At 47.6% G+C, this 18,444-nt stretch overlaps 1 protein-coding gene across 1 annotated transcript; it reads right to left on the bottom strand.

The window, feature by feature from the left end:
• Nucleotides 1-292: 292 nt before the first annotated feature.
• CBLN4 (cerebellin 4 precursor) lies at nucleotides 293-8,079 on the bottom strand. The gene is made up of 3 exons (XM_004759884.3): nucleotides 6,585-8,079; nucleotides 3,462-3,578; nucleotides 293-1,642 (listed from the first exon to the last, which is right to left on the bottom strand). Exons 1-3 carry the CDS (start codon nucleotides 6,873-6,875, stop codon nucleotides 1,445-1,447), a joined length of 606 nt encoding a protein of 201 aa, XP_004759941.1. The 5' UTR covers nucleotides 6,876-8,079; the 3' UTR covers nucleotides 293-1,444.
• Nucleotides 8,080-18,444: the final 10,365 nt, after the last annotated feature.

Raw genomic sequence — 18,444 nt, 5'->3', positions numbered from 1 at the left:
GCCGGAGATTTTAACCAATTCTCTTAACTACCTCGGAGGAAGTCCCTTCTGAAAGAAAAGTCTACGGAGTCCATCGATTCTCTTTTGGCAGGCTGACGACTCCTGGATTTGAACAGATTAAACACAGGGAAGGCTTCCTAGGCCAATTCAGAGAAGGTTCCCCGCCGCCAACCCCCCGCCCCCGCCGCCCCCTGATTCAGAAAGCTTTTGGTAAACTCCAGGGAATGGAAACAAGAAAGGGGAAGGAAAGAAGGTATGGAAATAACCCACGGAGAAGACATATTTCCCCGAGCCGGAAGGACAAAACGATTCGGCTAACATATATGAACTTTTATTCTATGACAGAGACATAAATAATTTTATGAGTTCATATGACCTGTACAAAAGACAAAATAAGATATTGCACTAAGTTTAGATATGGGATATTTGGATTTAATATTAGCTAAACAGATAAATATATACAATTGAAGGAATTAAGGCAAAACCAGATGATACTTTCAAACACAACAGAAGGCTTGAAAAATAGGTATAATTAAAAACAAGGGCATCCCATCTCCTTTTAATAAAGTGGTCACGTCCAAGGGAAAAAAATCCCTTAGGTTTTTAATAATGTGGTTATTATCCATCATGTTAATTCAAGCTGAGCAAGAAAGTATAAGATTTCCCAAAGAGGAGGGAGTTTTGGGGGGGGGTTGGGGGGGGTTTGGGAGCTGAGCACTTAGAACTTGGGTAAGCAACTTTTTCCTTGTCAGACTTATGATCTATTCTTCCTATTAGAAAATATAATTTGGAAAATATGACTCTTTCACATATATAATTAAAATACAACTATGAAGTGTTCTTTTTTGTAAAGGGAAGTCATGTCGGTGATCTCAGAGGGTAACTGCGAGCGGGCCATCCGTTACCCTCTTTGTAGAGAAGACACAAAGCCAGTCACTGGGGAAAAAAAAAAATTCTCCACTTACTGTAAGAGAACAGAACACACTAATTCCAAAGGAATAAAAAGGAGTATAATCGATATACCAACACAGCACAGAGTTCTTTGGCAGGATCGCACTAACTGTTGATTGAAGTCAGAACTTGAGTTTTCTAATTCTTAGACCCGGTTGCCAATCTTCTAAAAACAAATAAATAAAATTCCACATCTGCAACGGATTCAGTGATGCCGGGAAATTAAATTCAGAATAAACCTTGCAGACAGTTTTTAACTGTTACACGTGAGCACTGGTACATACGATGTCTGCTGTGAGTCCCCATCCAAGTATACCGAGACGCGCACACACACAAAATAATCGGTGAGACTGTGTATTGGTTCGGACAGGCCTAGAATCCTTAAAGAGAATCCATATTCACCCATGAGAAACCGATCAAAGACATCAATCGGATGATGAGAGAATGATCTTCCAACAACTCAGGGGTCGGAACGTCATGGAGAAATCAAATCCTATAAGGGAAACACCAGAAAGCCAGAGAACGTGGAATACTGCCAGCCTCCAACCAAGTTACCTTTCTCCAGTTTTAGGTAAACTTTATCCTCCTTATCCAGGTAGAGTAGCACGCCGTTAGTGGCAGCTTCGCGAGTAACATCTTTGTCCCCAGCAAAGGCAGATATTACTGGCTTTCCATTTAACATCAGGTTTACCTATGAGGAAAAAAAAATAAATCACTGAAAACATCTACCAGGGCTAATGAATAATGTCGGAGATGACAGACCTGGTAAAAGATTTGATGTTCAGCAAATTCATCCCAACGGCAGTGGGTGCACTTAGTAGGTCCACTGGGCTGATTTTTTTTTTTTTAATTTCCCCCATAGAAATTTCCTGAAATGCCTAAAAAAGAATACTATCCACGAAGAGCAACCTCGCCTTGGGAAAACTGGCCTCCCTTCAATGCATACATTGAGCTCACTGTTTTATTTATTTCTCACATTCAGTAGCAATCTTTTAGTAATAAAGCAAGTCTGAAGGGCGCCTGGGTGGCTCAGTGGGTTAAAGCCTCTGCTTTTGGCTCAGGTCATGATCCCAGGGTCCTGGGATCAAGCCCCCATCGCACTCTCTGCTCAGCAGGGAGCCTGCTTCCTCCTCTCTCTCTCTCTCTCTTTGCCTCTCTGCCTACTTGTGATCTGTCAGTCAAATAAATAAATAAAATCTTAAAAAAACAAAAAAAGCAAGTCTGAGGTTTCTCAGTATATTAGTAAAAAGAAGCCCAGGGCCCTTTGCTCTGATAAACCCAGATACAGTATGATTCTACCAACATCTTTTTCAGGTTACTGGTTGGCTACCACAGTCATAGTGGTGAAGACTATTTGAAACTATGGAATGTGTTTATGTGTGTTGTGGGGGGTGTTGTGTTCTATTTTTCTGTCCCACTTGATAATGTGTATTTAAAATAATACATATACATTAAATGTGTATTAAAAATAATAATCACCACTGCTAGTGAAGATTTTAAAGATGGATACTTAGCAAAGAAGCCACAATTAATAAATTCAAAATTATTAACAAATCATAAACTCAAAATTTTCTTCCCACTACAATTTTGATTTTACTGTGATAAATAGTACATAAGTTTCTAAATATCAGAGCTTGGGAAAAGCTTTTCCAAGCTAGTAAATTTGTTTACTAGATATTCATTCTTTTTATGTCAAAAAAAAGTACCGCCTAAATTAAATCTGAGGATGATCGATTTACCCATTCTCTAGGATCTGTGAAAGTTGGTAGAAGGGTAATCCCCCTTCGTTATGGCCACAGTCTACAACACACACACGGAGCGTAAGATATAAAAGAATGCTAGAATTCTAGCATTCTAGAATATTTGAATAGTATAGGAACTAGTCTTTGAGTGTAAGGTCAAGCCTATTACCTGAGAAAGGACAACACAAAGTATGTTGCTAACTGTGGAACTGAAATTTTTTTGACTTCACTAGGATCAGAGTAACTGAGCATAAATTATTTAAAGCATATGCAGGGGATCACCCTTTTGTAAAAAGTACGTTGAGTAGTTATTCCTTCATAAATTTGTTCTAATGGCTAGAGTAGCTCGTAATTTTTAACAATGATAGCAAATTTGTTTTATTTAATATGTACCTGTAAAGTTCTGCTAGTCTTAGAAGTTTCTTCCTTACACGTTTAAATAATTTTTGCATAGGCATTAAATGAAATCAAGATCTTATCAAGAGATTGGTGCTACTGAGTTTTTACTAAGACATGTTTTTTAAATGGTGGGTTGTTATGAAGGTAATACATTCAACCATTTATTTTTCTATATGTTTCTTGTCGTAGCTTTAACGGATGCAATAAAGAAGAAAATTGGAAATTAAGTGCTTTAAAAATAAACTATAAAGATGGTTGTTTATTTTTATAATGAAAACACATCTCTGGCTAAACACTTACATACATAACCCACTGCCGATTGAACACTGCCGTTCGGGGGTTGAGAAGGAGAAGGGTCACAACACGTACCTGGATTGTTTGGCTCTGGTAGACTTTAATTACATGAAAGCTGAAACTGTAAATTCCTTTTCTTGGTGCTACAAAGACAGACTCCAGGGTGAAAAAATTGCCCACATTTACTAGGATCTACAAATAAAAATAATAAGGAACAGTAAATTATTACAATAGTCTCTTCTGTAAGTAAGTTTCCCTCCTGGCTTGCTTGCTTCTCGCCCACCACTCTTTCTCTCTCCCTCTCTTTCTCTTTCTCTTTCTCTCTATCTCTCTCTCTCCTTCTGGCTTTCTTTATTTCTTTCATAAGTAGCTTAAGAAACCATAGAGAATAAAACATTGAGTTCTACTCTTTTCCTCTTTAGTGACTTAGAAAATAGATTTGTGTAATGGAAGGTTTTTCTGTCTTTCAAATGGTATAGGAAAAAAAAATAAAATAAAATAACTGCTTTGTATTCATGCCTCAATTTCCAGCAAGGCCTGATGGCTCTGGAAACATCTAGGTAACACGGAGGGCTTATAAATATTAGCTTTACCTTGAGAGTCAGATAAAAGGCATCTGCCCTGTATTTATATTTCCATCCTCTATAAGCCTTTGCAATGTCCAGAGATGACGTTTCCAAGACAGCCAATCGGCATCCGTGGGCTCTCTGCAGTCATTCCTGGACACATCACACAGAGGCCTAGGCACCCCCTCCACCCTGTGACATAATCCATGACACTGAACAGTGCACAGACTGATGTGAATGCCCGGCCCTCCCCTGAGCCTCCGCCAAACCTCTCCTAAGATTCATGGCCATTTTTCAGTCCTGTGCCATCTAGGCCTTAATTATAATATTTTGGCAATGACTCAGCCTTTGCAGGCTGCCAAAAAGTAGAGCATGAATAAGGACAGACTGTGAAACTGGTGGCTTTCTTGTGTTCCTGCCAGTGTTATCCATTATTCTCTTATCAATCACCTACTCTTTATTTAAACTCAAGGGTAAAAAATGAAAAGTAAAATAAGGCACTACTTCCTAAGAAAGCAGCAATGCATTTTGTATTCCAAGATGTGCAGCCTGTTTCTACTGCTTATGAAATTAACTCTGAATTTCAATATGTGACCTCTTAAACCAAATTTGCAAATGTCACGTAAGTCAGTCCCTTCTATGAGAAGGAGAATGAGAATGTTTGGGGGTGGGAAGTTTGTAAAGTAACTGGGGTTTATTCCACTTCTCTCCAAGAAATAAATCTACAACTGGCATTCAAAAAAATCAGATGTCCCTGTAAGGATAGATTTCCACTGTATCAATGGCAATCTGCCACCATATCTTGTAAACTCGACATTTGCACCAATATTAGGCCTTTTGCATAATTCCCTAGAACCATACTATCGCCCCTGAGCAACGCACCAGAATATCATAGCGGGTCAAGTTGATGTACCAGGTTCAACCCTCGACTTAAGTACATATATGTGTATGATTTCATTCTGAGATTTCACCTTCTTCCAAACAATCCTCAGATTTCTTTCTCTGACCTGATGATTAATGATCTTTCAACAACCAATCACCAGCTTTGCAATAATCCCCAGCAGAGGTGTTACAAAGATTTTTGCAAGCACATTTAAAATAATTTGAGGTACTTAGCGGGGACTTTCTGACTCGGATACGAGTAGCATAATTCATTAGCAATAATGGAAACATCTGATTAGTGTTGACTACACACAAGGCTGGATGTTGCCTCTATATTGTAATTAGAGGCACATAGAGACTTATAAGTAAATGTGTCTTGTGGTCTCTGAGATGCATGTCTTCCCAAACAGAAGACATATCCTCTCCTCTTCTAATTGACAGAAAGGTCATTGTACAGTGCCATGTCCACAATGGTCCAACATTTAATTAATGCACTGAAATATAAACCAGGGGTGGTGCTCGACTTCATTTCCATCAGGATGGAAAGCACTGCACCAAAACCCCAAAGGGGCTGTTTCATTCCTTAAAAATTATGGCTATCTGATAGTAAGCCCCAGAGAAGCATTCTCTGCCTGGCCAGCTGGAGAGTGCATTACTTAGGAACAATTAAGTAAGGAATGGAAATGTCATCTCTTCCCTTCCCTGGCACACACTGCAGTACCACCTAACCTGTGTTCCTACACATGTGGCTTTGCAGACAACTGTGAACTACACAAGTGACTTTGCAATTGAAAATACTCTGGGTGCTGTTAAGGTTGAAATTATAACCCCAGAGTTCAGTTTCCAGTTTTAAGACTCCCTGCCGAAGCTAAGCTGATAGTCCTGGGGTTTCTCACTAGCCAAACCCCAGAGCTCCAGGTCGCTCAAAAGAAGCCATAGACTTCATCAGTTCCTTCCCACCCCCTACCCTCAACCCCAAGTCTGTCTTTCCCCAGTAATTTGCAATTCTCGGAAAGGACCAGAGCAGGGTCTGGGAGCACCAAGGCTCCCGCTGCGCTTCCCAAAGGGAGCTCCCTGCAGCTGCCCTTCTTTTCCCTCCACAACTTTTCGCCAAGTACCACAGAAAGGCTTTCCGCTGCAGTGGCGCCTGCAACGTGTGTGGGGATCCTAGCAGCAGAAAGGTGAGTGTGACCCAACCCACACCGTCTGTCGCTGCCCACTGTCTGCGGCCACCTGCTAGACCTCTGCAGAAAATGTGGGCCCCCGAAGCTCTCTTTGGGGAGAAGTTTCTCCACCTAGGGGAAACAAACCGTTTATTGGGAAACCCTGAGGGGACCGCGCGGAAACCGCCTGGGCGGGCCCCTGCGGAGGGGTCTGAGCCCGGGGTCCAAGCGCTCGCCAAGAGATTGCGAGGTCCAGGGACCAGACTCCTGCCAGCTCCAATGGACCTGTTGCTGTGAAACTCGTCCGGACCTCTTGTAGCTGGGTTCTGCGCTCCCAGCTTCTCCCCCTCATCTCTCTCCGGAGGCCAGGAGGGAAAGAATGCGGGCAGGGGCGATGGTGGGAGAGACAGAAGTTTCAGACCCAGACATCTTTGGGAAGGCGAGTGCCAAAATGATCCCCCACGTCCCAGCCAGACCAACTTAGCCTGAGCAGGCAGCCTGGGTCGGGGCTGCCGGGAGGTCAATCCCCCACCCCACCACCACCATCCATACACACACTGGGTGCCCTGCATCCCTCAGGGTCTGACCTGATCGAAGTAAATGATGCGCGTCTTGTTGCTCATCTCCGACGGCTCGTGGTTGGTGCTCCGCACCGCTGAGAAGGCGACCTTGGAGTTGGCCGCCCGGACCGAGATCCCCAGAGGGGAGGAAGAGGAGCCCTTGGAGTCCGTAGCCGGGTTCGAGTCGCACACCACCAGACACTTGCCCTCCAGCACAATGGGCTCCGTGTCGTTCTGCGCCCAGACGGGCAGCCCCGGCAGGGTGAGGGCCAGCAGCACGGCCGGCACCACGGACAGCGCCCGGCTCCCGGAGCCCATGGTGAGCCGCGTGGGCAGCCGCAGCCGGCTGCGCTCCTGCTCGCGCGCTTCGCCTCCAAGCCCCGGACCCCGGCGCTCGGGAAGCTGCCAGTGGCTAGATCGACAGCGCTGCGGGAACGGCGGCGGCAGCGGCGGCGGCGCGCACACTTCCCCCAATTCCGTGGTTTGAAGTCAAAGTCTCCGCTCGCGCTCTCTCGCTGGTTCTGTTACCTTTGTCCTTTAAGGAGCTCATGCAGAACCCCCTACCCCACCCTCCTCCGCCCAAGAATCAGCCCTGCCCGGGGCCCCTGCACCCACCCTTGTTCCTGGACATCTAAAAGTCCGCAAACCCTCCCATTCACACCTCAAACAGGAAAACGGCAGTAAATTCTCACCCCAAACCCAAGCACCCCCAGGTGGACGACGGAGCAGGAAAAACAAAGGAGACGCAAAGAAAAGCCTCGGGGATAGGTGGGTGCCAAGCGGTGCGGATGTCGGTTGGGTAAGCGTCCGGCTTGCGACAGGGACGGATTACAGAAGCAGAAGGTGTTTCCCGGACTGAGAAGAACGCGAGGCTCTGTTCATGGCCAGGACTCTAGCGACTCCCACTTTAGCCTCGCCAAAAATCCCCCACACCTCAGCGCCTCCCGGACGTCGGCAGGTAGGCAGCAGCCGGCCGGGTCTTGGGCACGGAGAGCACCGAGTCGCGGGATCGGTTCCAGGGCGCAAGGCGGCTCGGCGGCGGGGTCCTCTCCAGCCGCTGCCGCGCGCCCCGAGTCCCTGCGCACAACTTTGTCCTCGCGCAGCCGGGAGGGCGCCAGGCGAGCACACGCGTGCTATTTATAGGAGCGCGGCGTCCGGCCGGGTTGGCCTCCAGCTCACCCCGCTGGCTCCCGGGAGAGGAGGAGCAGCAGTCGAGTGACCCCAACGAGAGGCTCCCGCCAGGCGGTGAACGCGCCCCGGAGCCAGCGCGGCGCACACCGCTGCTGTCTGCCGAGGTCCGAGGCCACCCTGCCCGGGGAGCGCGCGGCGCGGGGAGTGTGTACCCGGAGAGACGCGCGCACAGCCCCGCGCTCGCCCAGCTCCGCGCCTGCTTGCTCGCCCCTCCTCGGTCTGGGCGGGCAGAGGGGGCTGCGGCTCTCCTCGCCCCTCCCCGGCGCGGGGCTCCGCAGCCGAGCGGTGAAGCCGGGCGGGCGGCAGCGCGCGGCCCAGGACCTGGGGACTCGCCGGAGTCCCGACCGCGGCTGGCCCGGAGCCGGCCCCAAGGAGCCCTGGCGCCTGGCGAGCTCTGGGGAGCCTCGGGGCGTACCAAAGCCGGCGGGGCCGCCGGGAGGAGGTGCCTGATGCCTTCCGCTCGGGGAAGATGAGCCTTGGAAGCTGCAGGGGCGTGCGCCTTTCCACCCACAGCGCGAAGCCACCCCAAGCCAGGCCAGAGGAAGAGTGACAGACAGTGAACCCGGCAGGAATAAATCCTCTGAAACCGTACTCCCGCCCCCCCCCCCAAAAAAAAAAACCCAACTCCACTGCTGAGAATACAGCACCTTCTTGACGGGCCATCCTCCCCTCTGGGCCACCCCACTGCCATCTTGGCCTCTGATTGACAAGACTTCTCTTCTCCTTCCGCAGCCATCCCTGGGCCGGAAGGGCTTGTCTCTGGCTGCGTGAACTTGGCCAAGTCACTGACCCTATCTGTGAAGGCCGGACTCCACTATGGGAAGTCCTGTCAGCCCTCCAGTACTATCATGCGTCCGGGGCCTGTCACCCTCTTCCCAAACGCCTTTCAGACTCCAGCTGACAAAGGACAGGCACCGCATCTTCAATCAATAGATCACCCCCACCTGCTATTCCTGACTAATTATTAATCGAAGGGATGTTGGTTGAACAATGTCCCCCAAATAGAGGACTCCCCTGTTCCTTCCTGAGTGATGGGCATCCGCATTGACATGGATTCGAGCCCCTCCCCAGCAGGAGCCAGGCCTGTATCTCCAGTCTCCTCCCTCAGAAGGTCCCTCAGAAGGTGTTGAGCCATAAACACCACATTGCACCTCCAATTGTTAAAACCAGAAGTCTTTCTACCGGTTGGTATTTCCCTGGGCCATGCTCCCCTTTTGCAGCCCATGCCTGCAGCCCAAGGGACCCCCCAGTGCTCCTCCATTGGGACCAGTATCCGTTCTGATTGGCAAGTGCCCTTTGTCATAATGTTGACTCTCACCAATCCAAGCTACAACCAAAAAGGTCTTTCGAAGATAGCCACCAATTCCCCAAGCACAGAGGTCCGCCCCTAAGCCCAGCGCGGCTTTTCACATCAACTCTTCCTACCCTGAGTTAACTCTCGTCAGGCTCTTACACAGTCAGCCTGGAGAGCAGCTGCAATTTCCTCTCATTTGAGGCTGTCTTTTGAGAGCAGAGGCTGGATCTAATTTGGTGTCTCTTTCTCTCCTGTAGGGGTAAGCACCCTGCCTTCCTTTTCCAGGACAGTTGCTTGGTGACTGAGACCTGGTTTGTTCAACTTCTGGCTGGAAAGGGTTTGAAAAAAAAAAAAAAAGCTCTGTCGGTAACAGAATTGTTAAATACCCGACACGCTCTCTTCCCCACCGACCCCGATATATTCTCTGCATCTTTTTCTCCTCTGGGCACCTTCCTTCCTGCAAGAACTCAGATTTAAAGAAATCCTTAGCCGTTACTCCTCTCTTCCTCACCAAAAGAAATTTATTTCACAGCCCCCAAATCTAGCAGACTGATCATCTTGCGGACTCACTAATCATTACAGAATGACCAGAAGCTTCCAGAGAGAATGTAATTATCCTCCATTTACCTAAGTGGATATAAAGAAATCTCTCTGAGTAAAATTCAAATTTTAGGCCGCCTAGATAACCAGAGATGAAAATCTTGGTTTTCTATGAAAGATGTTCCCCTATTCAGGATGTTGTGACGAGGGGGAACACTGCATTTCTTGTCGACTCTTACTGCGAGAGGTGATCTGACGTTGTGAATCATAGGGTCCTGTGTCCCTTCTCAACACAGCTGACTGAACAGGGGTAGGTAGCCTGTGGGCTCTGGGGCTGTCAAGCCATTTGATATCAGAAGCCCATAAGCTTGACTGAGCTGCTGAGCTGGGGATGCCAGATTCTCTCTCTTTGGGATCTGAATGAGACACTGAGAGGCCTTCTAGTCAGCACTGGGTCCTGCAGAGGAGAGGTCTGTAGTCTCCTGAACTAGCCACGGGAGGGCCACATGCAGGCTAACACAGTGGAACATGCTGGAAGAAACAGAAGAGCCGACCACACTTAGAGGCCAGTTGGGAAGATTGCGCCCTTGTGAGACACGGGGTGGGGGAGAGTGAACAGTGCATCTCCAGTCCTGATTCCTACCCACGAGGAGCCCAGCAACATGTTCATCTAACTTTGGGTTCCTTGAGAACAGCCTGTGTCCTTGCAATAAAACCCATTTCACTTGAGCTCCAAATCGCCATTGGAACAACATCCCAGCAATCATACCACGTCCGGCCTGCCTCTCCTGCCAAAAGACATTAAAAAATCCAGTCTCCTGCCTATGGGAAATGTTGTCCTAACATTTGGAGAAAGGAAGCATCACCTGCTCCTCACCCTCGCCTCCAGGCCCGGCATCCCCAGGAGAAAAGAAGCAGAATCAAGTCCAAGTCCGCAGCACAGATCTGTTTCTTTCTTTTCCTTTTTTTTTTTTTTTTCCCCAGTGTCCCTGTTCTGAGATCTCCTGATTGTACTTGATGCCCAGAAATTTTGTTCCTAGACCTTTAATGATTTCATTTCTCTGCAGCTGGGCTCAACTTATAAATTGGTAAAGTATGTTAGAATCTGACCTGGTCTTCCATAGGAAAGACTGCCCCCAAGGTCAATAAATTCCACGACTGATTGTCTAACCATCCCTCAGAGAAACCAAGTTCCAAGTAAGCCCAAGACAGTAAGGATCAAAAGTGATTTTTGGTTCCTGAAGAAAATGTCTCAAAGAAGGCAAAGGTAGACACAGGGTATTCACCTCGAAGGACATCGCCTGGAAAAGAACCTCATGGTTGAACACGCAACGCCTCTGAGCAGCATGGCGCACAGGGCACCCCAAGTTCAGTCAGGTGGAAGGTAGAAAATCGAGAGAGAGAGAGAAAGATTTTCACATCATCACCAGACTAAGGTCCACCGGGACACTTAATTACCCTTTACTCTCCACGGTGATAGTTATCAGCCCAAGCGAACATGATTCTTCAGGGGAGAATAAGTATCTTGAGGACAAAAAGGCTCTGGGAATAATGCGTATGATGTTAATCCGGAACGTTTCGGAGAACTGTTGAGGACGTCCCCAGAACCCCCTCTGGAGACAGCCAGACCACTGACTTTGCATGAAGAGGGTATTCTAGGGGCAAGTAGATGGGTGATTTAAAAATTGTTTCTGCTTAATTTTACGATTGAAGCATTGTCTGAGACACTCCATCTCTGCAGTCCCCTCCAGTCACCCACATAACAGGGTCCAGGCAGGCTTCTGGTTACAGTCGCAGACAGACACCACTGCCTCTCTTCAGCCTTGGCGTCATACCCTGTGCTCGTGCCATTCGTTATACGTTTCACAATTTTCTGAACTTGTTGATTTATTTGTTGTGTTTTCCATGCCCCCATACACGATCAACTCCTCAGGAGCCCAGGATTTAGCAGAGAGTCAGTAAGTTGGCGGCGGGGTGGGGGGGGGGGTATTGAAAAAGTAACGACTTACCACTGCCCATATCTCTCATGGAGGAAATGATGCATCATTCGCTCTCTACGATACAAGTATGATAGGCAAAGTGAAATTCTTTCTAAAATTTTGAGGGGCTTAGAATGTTTAATCCACCTGTAGGTAGTAAGAATGGAAAGCCAACGGAGCACAAAAGAGGATTACTGGAAGGACCCTCACAGAGTCCAAGGGCAGAACTGAGCTTTGGGAATGGAATGAAGCCTTACAGACAACCAAAACACCGCCCGCCCCACCTCCCTCCCTCTCCCCCTGCCCCTCCGTCTCACCGGATCCCCTTCCTTCCATCCCTCTCTCCCTGTCTTTCTCTCCCTCTCTCCTCAGCACATCTGTGTTATTCTTTTGCTCACTGCAAGCGAGTTTCCTCTGAAGCCTGGATGATGGACAATGACAGCAAACACTCCCAACTTTACACACGCAGATCCATCCACCCAGAGGATGCCCCAGAATCCCAGGGAAGAGACTCCCTGCTCCATCTGATATCAAATGCTCGCCCCCCCCCACCTTGGCCAGAGAAGCAGAGTTTGAGTGCACACCCCTGATTCCTGCCAGTGGGTGGGCTACTGGGGTGGCGTCATGGGGGAGAGGACAAACCCTCCCTCATAGGAGGGGGGCAAGCAGTATGTAGCGACATGGAAAAAAAAAAAGATACGAACTCATCTGTATGGTGTGATTCCACGTTAGTGGTCTCTAAGCCTGTGTAGATACAGATATGCTTGAATAAGCAGAGGGAAAAACATGAAAAACTAGACAGCAAACTGTTGGCTTTCGAGGAGTGGAAAGAAGGAAGGGAAACCCCCTCTCAATGTGGTTCAGATGTTTATTACCAGAACGGCCACAGAAAACATACAAGATGTGGTTTGCATTTAAAATACATATTTTTTAATCCTTTAAATTGAATTCAAGTTTGGGAAGAAAAGGAACTAACATGCTCTCTCATAGGCAGGATTGGCTGAACAGCAATTTTCTTTATTTAGTTACATTGATCCAACTCTAAGAATCATTCACTCAACGTCTAGGAAGATGCCCAGACATAGAATGCCTCACAGTATACATTTAAGAAAAATAATTACATTGCAGCTGATGAAGAAAGCTCTGATCACATTTCAGATTCAACTCGGCTCTTTTTAGAACACGCAAGGGAAGGCCCAGCCCGGCGCACAGTGTGTGCCTGCCCACCGTCACTTTCTGCCGCATACCTAAGGAAGGTCTATGTGTAGAGTCCCAACCAACGGGCCCTACTTGTCAGCATCTCCCGGGAGGCTTATCATCAAGGCAGACTCTCTGTCCCTGCGCTGAAATGGTGGCTTTTGCCCATGAACTGGGAATATGTTTATTAACTAGCAGCTGGTGACCGTGAAGCAGATGGTGCTTTGACTTTGTAGACGCTGCTGGTGGGGTGCACCCACCAAGGGGCCATCTGCGGTCAGGCTGATTAGCCTTTTGGCTGAAAACAGAGTATTTAGAATTATCTTCATCTCCTACTAGTTCAGCGTCCACGGGGAAAGTTAGAAAGCTTCCTTTAGCCAGGAAAAATTCAATCATAAAAATAATATCCGGTTCCTAGCTCCCTGTGGGGACTGGACAGGGAAATGGTTGCAGGGCACCTGCAGCGCATTGGGAATGCAGGAGGTGCTTAATGAGATGTAGCAACGATTACCATTAATTTATGGAATCTATTAGTGACTCGAGGCGAGCGATGCACCACGCACCCTGGGCCAAGGCGCACCAGCTGCCCTGGCCCCCAGTCACCCCCACAGACATTGTAATGGGGAAGGCCACCGCATGCCCACCTGTGAGAGAGACCCTAGGTTCCGACACCCGGACAGAGACGGGAAGCAAAGCCGAGTTGTCAGCGCACCCACGTACGGCCACGGGACGGGACCCTGGGGGTGATGAGGCCAAACGGTAGGGCTCAACGCGCCAGGCAGATTTGTGAGTTCCTGGCGAGGGACAAGGAGCCCGATTTTCTTTTTCTGTCTTTCTTCCTCATCCTCTTAAGCAATGGGTCTCATCCCTCAGAGTATCTGGAAGAAGCATTTAGCAGAAATAGATTCCCCGAAGTGAAAATTATGCAGGAAGTCCAGAAGAGCTGGCCAGAAACCGTCATCACAGCAACAGCGGAATCAGAGAAATGTTGCAGGTGTCAAAATGCCCGGGGTCCTCAGAGCCGGACGGAGGTATCTTAAGGAGCTGGGAGTCCAATTCGTTATTTAGCAACTGGAGGGTCCTAGACACTTTGAACTGCTCTGGGTTTAATGGTGTGCACTTCAGGGAGGAAGGAGGGGAAGAGTATCAGTCCCAAAGTGACTCTCCTCGCCACCGACTGTGCTCCTCGGGTGCCTGCTGGAGTGAGTGTGAGGTGCGACACGCATCTCTGCAGAGATGTCTTCCTCTCTGATAGGAGCATCCTGCATCACCGAGAATGATTCTAGTGTTTATGGAGAAGTCCTTCCCCCACCATGGCTACTAAAAGCCAGCCAACCGCTTTATCTGATGCCCAGCGGAAGGAAGAGCAACCCGTTTGTACTCGGAAGGAAAAGCTGGCAGGGGTAGCTCCCAGAGAGGGGGTGCTCAGACACCACGGTGAACATTCCACAGAGTCTCCAGGGTAAGTCTGACTCCAAGCAGTCGCTCTCCCTTGTGCACTAACTTGAGAATCTAATCCTCAAATATAATATAATCCTCGAACATAATAACTCCCTTGGTTATTTTCTTTTGTTTGGGGAAACCTCAAAAAAAAATTGCTGATCATGTGTCCCAATTAATTGCCATGACTCATTGGGGAAACAGACCTTATGACCCCCATTTCACAGACAGGGAGACAGAGGGTCTGAGTGGCTGCTGCCAGAGGACACTCTGCCAGTGAGTGGTGGGGCTGGACTGGACTGCAGGACACCTGTCTTCACACCCAGAGCTCGTTCCCCCACAGCATATGAGAAAGGTTGAAACAAAAATGCAAGGGGTGGGCACCTGGGTGGCTCAGTGGGTTAAAGCCTCTGCCTTTGGCTCAGGTCATGATCCCAGAGTTCTGGGATCGAGCCCCACATCGGGCTCTCTGCTCGGCATGGAGCCTGCTTCCTCCTCTCTCTCTGCCTGCCTCTCTGCCTACTTGTGATTTCTGTCTGTCAAATAAATAAATAAATAATCTTTTTTAAAAAATGCAAGGGGCTTCTAGTAGGTTCAGAACTATTTTTTTTGCCAGTTGAATGACACCAAATTCAGGAGAGAAATTGCTTGTGTTCCTAGAATTATTAATATCAGTAGAGGGCATGTGGGAATGAACCTTACGGCAGAGGAAGAAGATAGGCTTGAAATCACAGAATGTTTAATAAAAGTTACCAACCATAAACGCAAGGTAGAGAAGCATATGTGTATGTGTTAACTATATTAAATATATATGTATATTTTATATTTATATTTATATGTATTAAATATAAATATATTTTAAATTTCTATATAAATATAAATTAAATATAAATATATTTTATATTTATATGTATTAAATATATTAAATGAACATATATGAAATATTATGTTTATAATTAAATAACTGGTTAGATCATCTTATGACCTTCTCGAAGCTTTCTGTGGTTTTCATTTAGAATGAAAATGGGAGTTTGACATTCCTCGTCTTATTATGTGAGTCAGAGAATCTACTACGCCAGACGTTCCATGAGGGCACAGGTGGGCTGCCTTCTCCTTGTCATGATCGATGCCCCCGGAACAGTTCACAGCACAGAGCACAAGTACTTTAGATATTCGTGGAAGCTCATGAATCAAGTCTTGGGATACAGAACCCAACTCTGGCTACCTTCTCTGAGTATATTTCCAATGATAACACTAGATAGTTGCAAAAATCAACGTAGGGTTTTCCTCGAATTCTCACTAATTATTGATGATGTGTAAGAACCCGTCCTTCCATACTTGGAATTTAATATGTTTCTGGAAAAAGTACTGCTCAGTCGCCCTTCCTTTCCCAGACACCCATTTCCACAGCTGTTCCTTGTTTTGCTGTCCTCCAGCTGGGGCGTGAGCATCTCCTGGCCACGCCACCAGCTCAGCCTCTTTCTTAACTATCTCGGGGGTTGGGAAAATGCCTCCTTTGCTAGGTTGTGGCCTCAGTGAAGCAAAATCTCCCCTGCTCTGTCCTCTGCCTGCTAATTGGGTACCTGCAGGATTCTAGGAACAAGTCCAAGGTGACGGGCTATGGCTTCTGAGTCCGCTGGCTTCTGGCTATTTCAGCTGGCTGCGAGCATCCTGAATGACAAACGGCACACCAACTAACTTGACTTTCTTGGCCATCTGTCTGTTGGCTAAATAACTACCTCTTGGATAGACCAACTCATCACTTAGGCAGCTGGTGTTTTGGCGATTGACTGAGCTGGGTCCAATATTTCCTGACCACAAAAAAAAAAAAAAAATGAATTTCACAGAGATTTCCATGGGCTTTGTGGAGTCTTTATAAAGCAAAAATAGATAAGAAAAGCCAAATGAGCAAGGAAATAGATGGGCTGTGCTCTAGAGCAAAGCTTTTGAAGGCATGAGTCACTTTAAATTTTGCCCCTTTGTGGCTGTATTTTATTCTCTCTTCCTTTGACTTTCCCTGTTTCCTTTGCCTGTCTTTTTTTCTAACCGTCTTCCTATCATTTTTTTCTCCTGAAGTTCCTAGTCTTATACTCCCTTCCACCAAAATCTAATTAGGGCTTGGTGCGTACTAGGTGAGTGGCGAACCTGAGTGTCTCCAGGGGCTGTGGCAGGCACACGCTGTTCTTCCTGGTTACGGGGTTTCAGAAAGCCCTCCCCACGGCCACAGACTCTTCCTCCTTGATGAACCTGAGCCCGTCTCCCACCGCAGAACCCGAACGTGCCAGGTACTCCTAGTCTAGCTTCTCTTGCAGCTCGGGTGCGAGCATGGGACCCGCACGCGGCAAATCAGACACACCTGCCCCAGACACTGAATTTGAAGTGTGTGAGGGAGCAGGGACCTCCCAGAACCGCTTCTACGGAAGCAGCAGCGGGGGCCCGGGCTCTGGGGTAGTAACCAGCATCCCGGACCCACATGACAACGTGAGCAGCAGGCTAGGGGGTCTACGGTCGGGAGCCCCCACCCCACCTGGGTGGTCGCAGTCCTACAGCGGGAGCCAGGCCAAGGTGTCACCCCCACCCGCATCACCTCCAACCCGTGACTCCCATTCTCTACTTCAGGAGCCACTGAATAAATTCTACTAAATTCCTTTTCTACCGAAATGAATCAGAGTCGGCTTTGGGGGCCTGAATACAAGACTCCAGCTGGATACAGGATCCTGAAGCTGATCAGGGACCACGAACGGGTGACCCCAGCAGGAGAGAACTGTAAAAAGCCCAAGGCCCTGTGCCTCCTCTCCAGCAGGCAGCCGCCAGTAAACTTCGAACCAGATGAACCTGGCAATGATCTTTCAATAGAAAGATAAATTTGGATATTTTGGTGAAAGCTTCACTTTTAGATGTTAGCAACTAGTTCAGAATGTTTGTGAGCTGTGCCCAGAATGTGGCTGTGAGCTACAGGGAGCTCAAGGATGGCCAGTGTGTAACCTCTTTACTTTCAACTTTTTACTTCTAAGAAGTATTCAGAATTACCTGCCATAGAAAGGCTTCCTGTTTCCCCTCTGTGCTCCACATTTTACAGGAACTCAAGTAAGTCAAAGCTTTAAATAGATCATTGTCTGAGGACGAGGATGGAGTGAATGGGAAGAGCAAAGACTAATGTCCAATGACCACATATGCTCATGGCGCCCCGGCCCAAGCCACCAGCCAATCAAAATGTTCGAACCGTGTAAAATCTGCAGCCTCAGATACTGCCCTCTGTCTCAAAGAAGCATCCGAATTATCTCTTGATGTCCCTGGTGCCGTAACTGGGTGCCTTGGTCCGAGGTTAACCACAGGCTCCGTTTAGTGCCCCAATCCCCAAGCCAAGGTCTTAGGGTAGTGCCTCTCCTTGGCAGGACCTATATCTAAGCACAGCTGCAAGGGAGGCTGGACACACATGAGCCTGGCAATTTCAGCTTCTGAAGTGGGAGTGAGCCTTGCTCTCGGCAAGACTCTTAAGATGTGCAATTCCCCAATAGAGGGGTTCCGATGACGGTGGCCAAAACTGTCCCACAAGCCTGACTCCCCACCTGCCCCTTCCATCAGAAGAGGAAGAATCAGACAATAGCCACCAGAAATGGACTATGGTTTCTTAAGAATTAAAGTGAAATTATATATTATATTCTGAAAGTACATTTGGCTCGATGTCCTCTTTCTTTTAAGATTCTACACTTTGCAGTTGTACTGCAGCTGTACTCACTCGTGTCCTCCAAGTATGATCTTTACCAGAATAACCAAGAAAACTTAAAAATGCTATAAATTCAGGGATGCCTGGCTGGCTCAGTTGTAGAGCGCATGACTCCTGATCACAGGGCTATAAGTTCAAACCCCACCCCATGTTGGCTGGGGAGATCACTTAAAAATGAAATTTTTTTAAAAAAAATTTATAGGTTCAGGGGGTAAGTCCAGACCCACTGAATCAAATACTCCAAGGATGGGGTCCTGGGAATCCACATTTTACATTTTAATGCTTCCTTGGTGATTTTAATGTGATAATTAGTGATCAATGTTTAATGGTTTAATTTTAATATATCTAGCTAGTGCAGGCGTCTTCCACATTTGAAGATGGAGGAAGTATCCTTGGATTAAGTGGAGGTCACTTAGCGTGGTGGGTGGCCATCTTGTTTTTACATGCAAGCATATGTCTTTCCACTGGAAATCCGTTCCCCTCCATGCCAATGCTGCGGCTGACAGAGGCAATGCTGGT

Source organism: Mustela putorius, unplaced genomic scaffold (assembly GCF_011764305.1).
Source record: "Mustela putorius furo isolate JIRA1106 unplaced genomic scaffold, ASM1176430v1.1 tig00000592_pilon_pilon_pilon, whole genome shotgun sequence".
Taxonomy (NCBI): Eukaryota; Metazoa; Chordata; class Mammalia; order Carnivora; family Mustelidae; genus Mustela; species Mustela putorius.
The sequence above is the reverse complement of the archived record's forward strand: the minus strand, read 5'-3'. Positions and strand labels throughout refer to the sequence as shown.

Excerpts from the sequence above, each read along its gene's own strand:
- CBLN4 (XM_004759884.3), bottom strand. The coding sequence starts at position 6,875 with ATGGGCTCCGGGAGCCGGGCGCTGTCCGTGGTGCCGGCCGTGCTGCTG. Across the intron at positions 3,579-6,584 it reads GCATCATTTACTTCGATCAG|ATCCTAGTAAATGTGGGCAA; the intron begins GTCAGACCCTGA and ends TTTTATTTGTAG. Across the intron at positions 1,643-3,461 it reads ACCAGAGCCAAACAATCCAG|GTAAACCTGATGTTAAATGG; the intron begins GTACGTGTTGTG and ends TTTTCCTCATAG.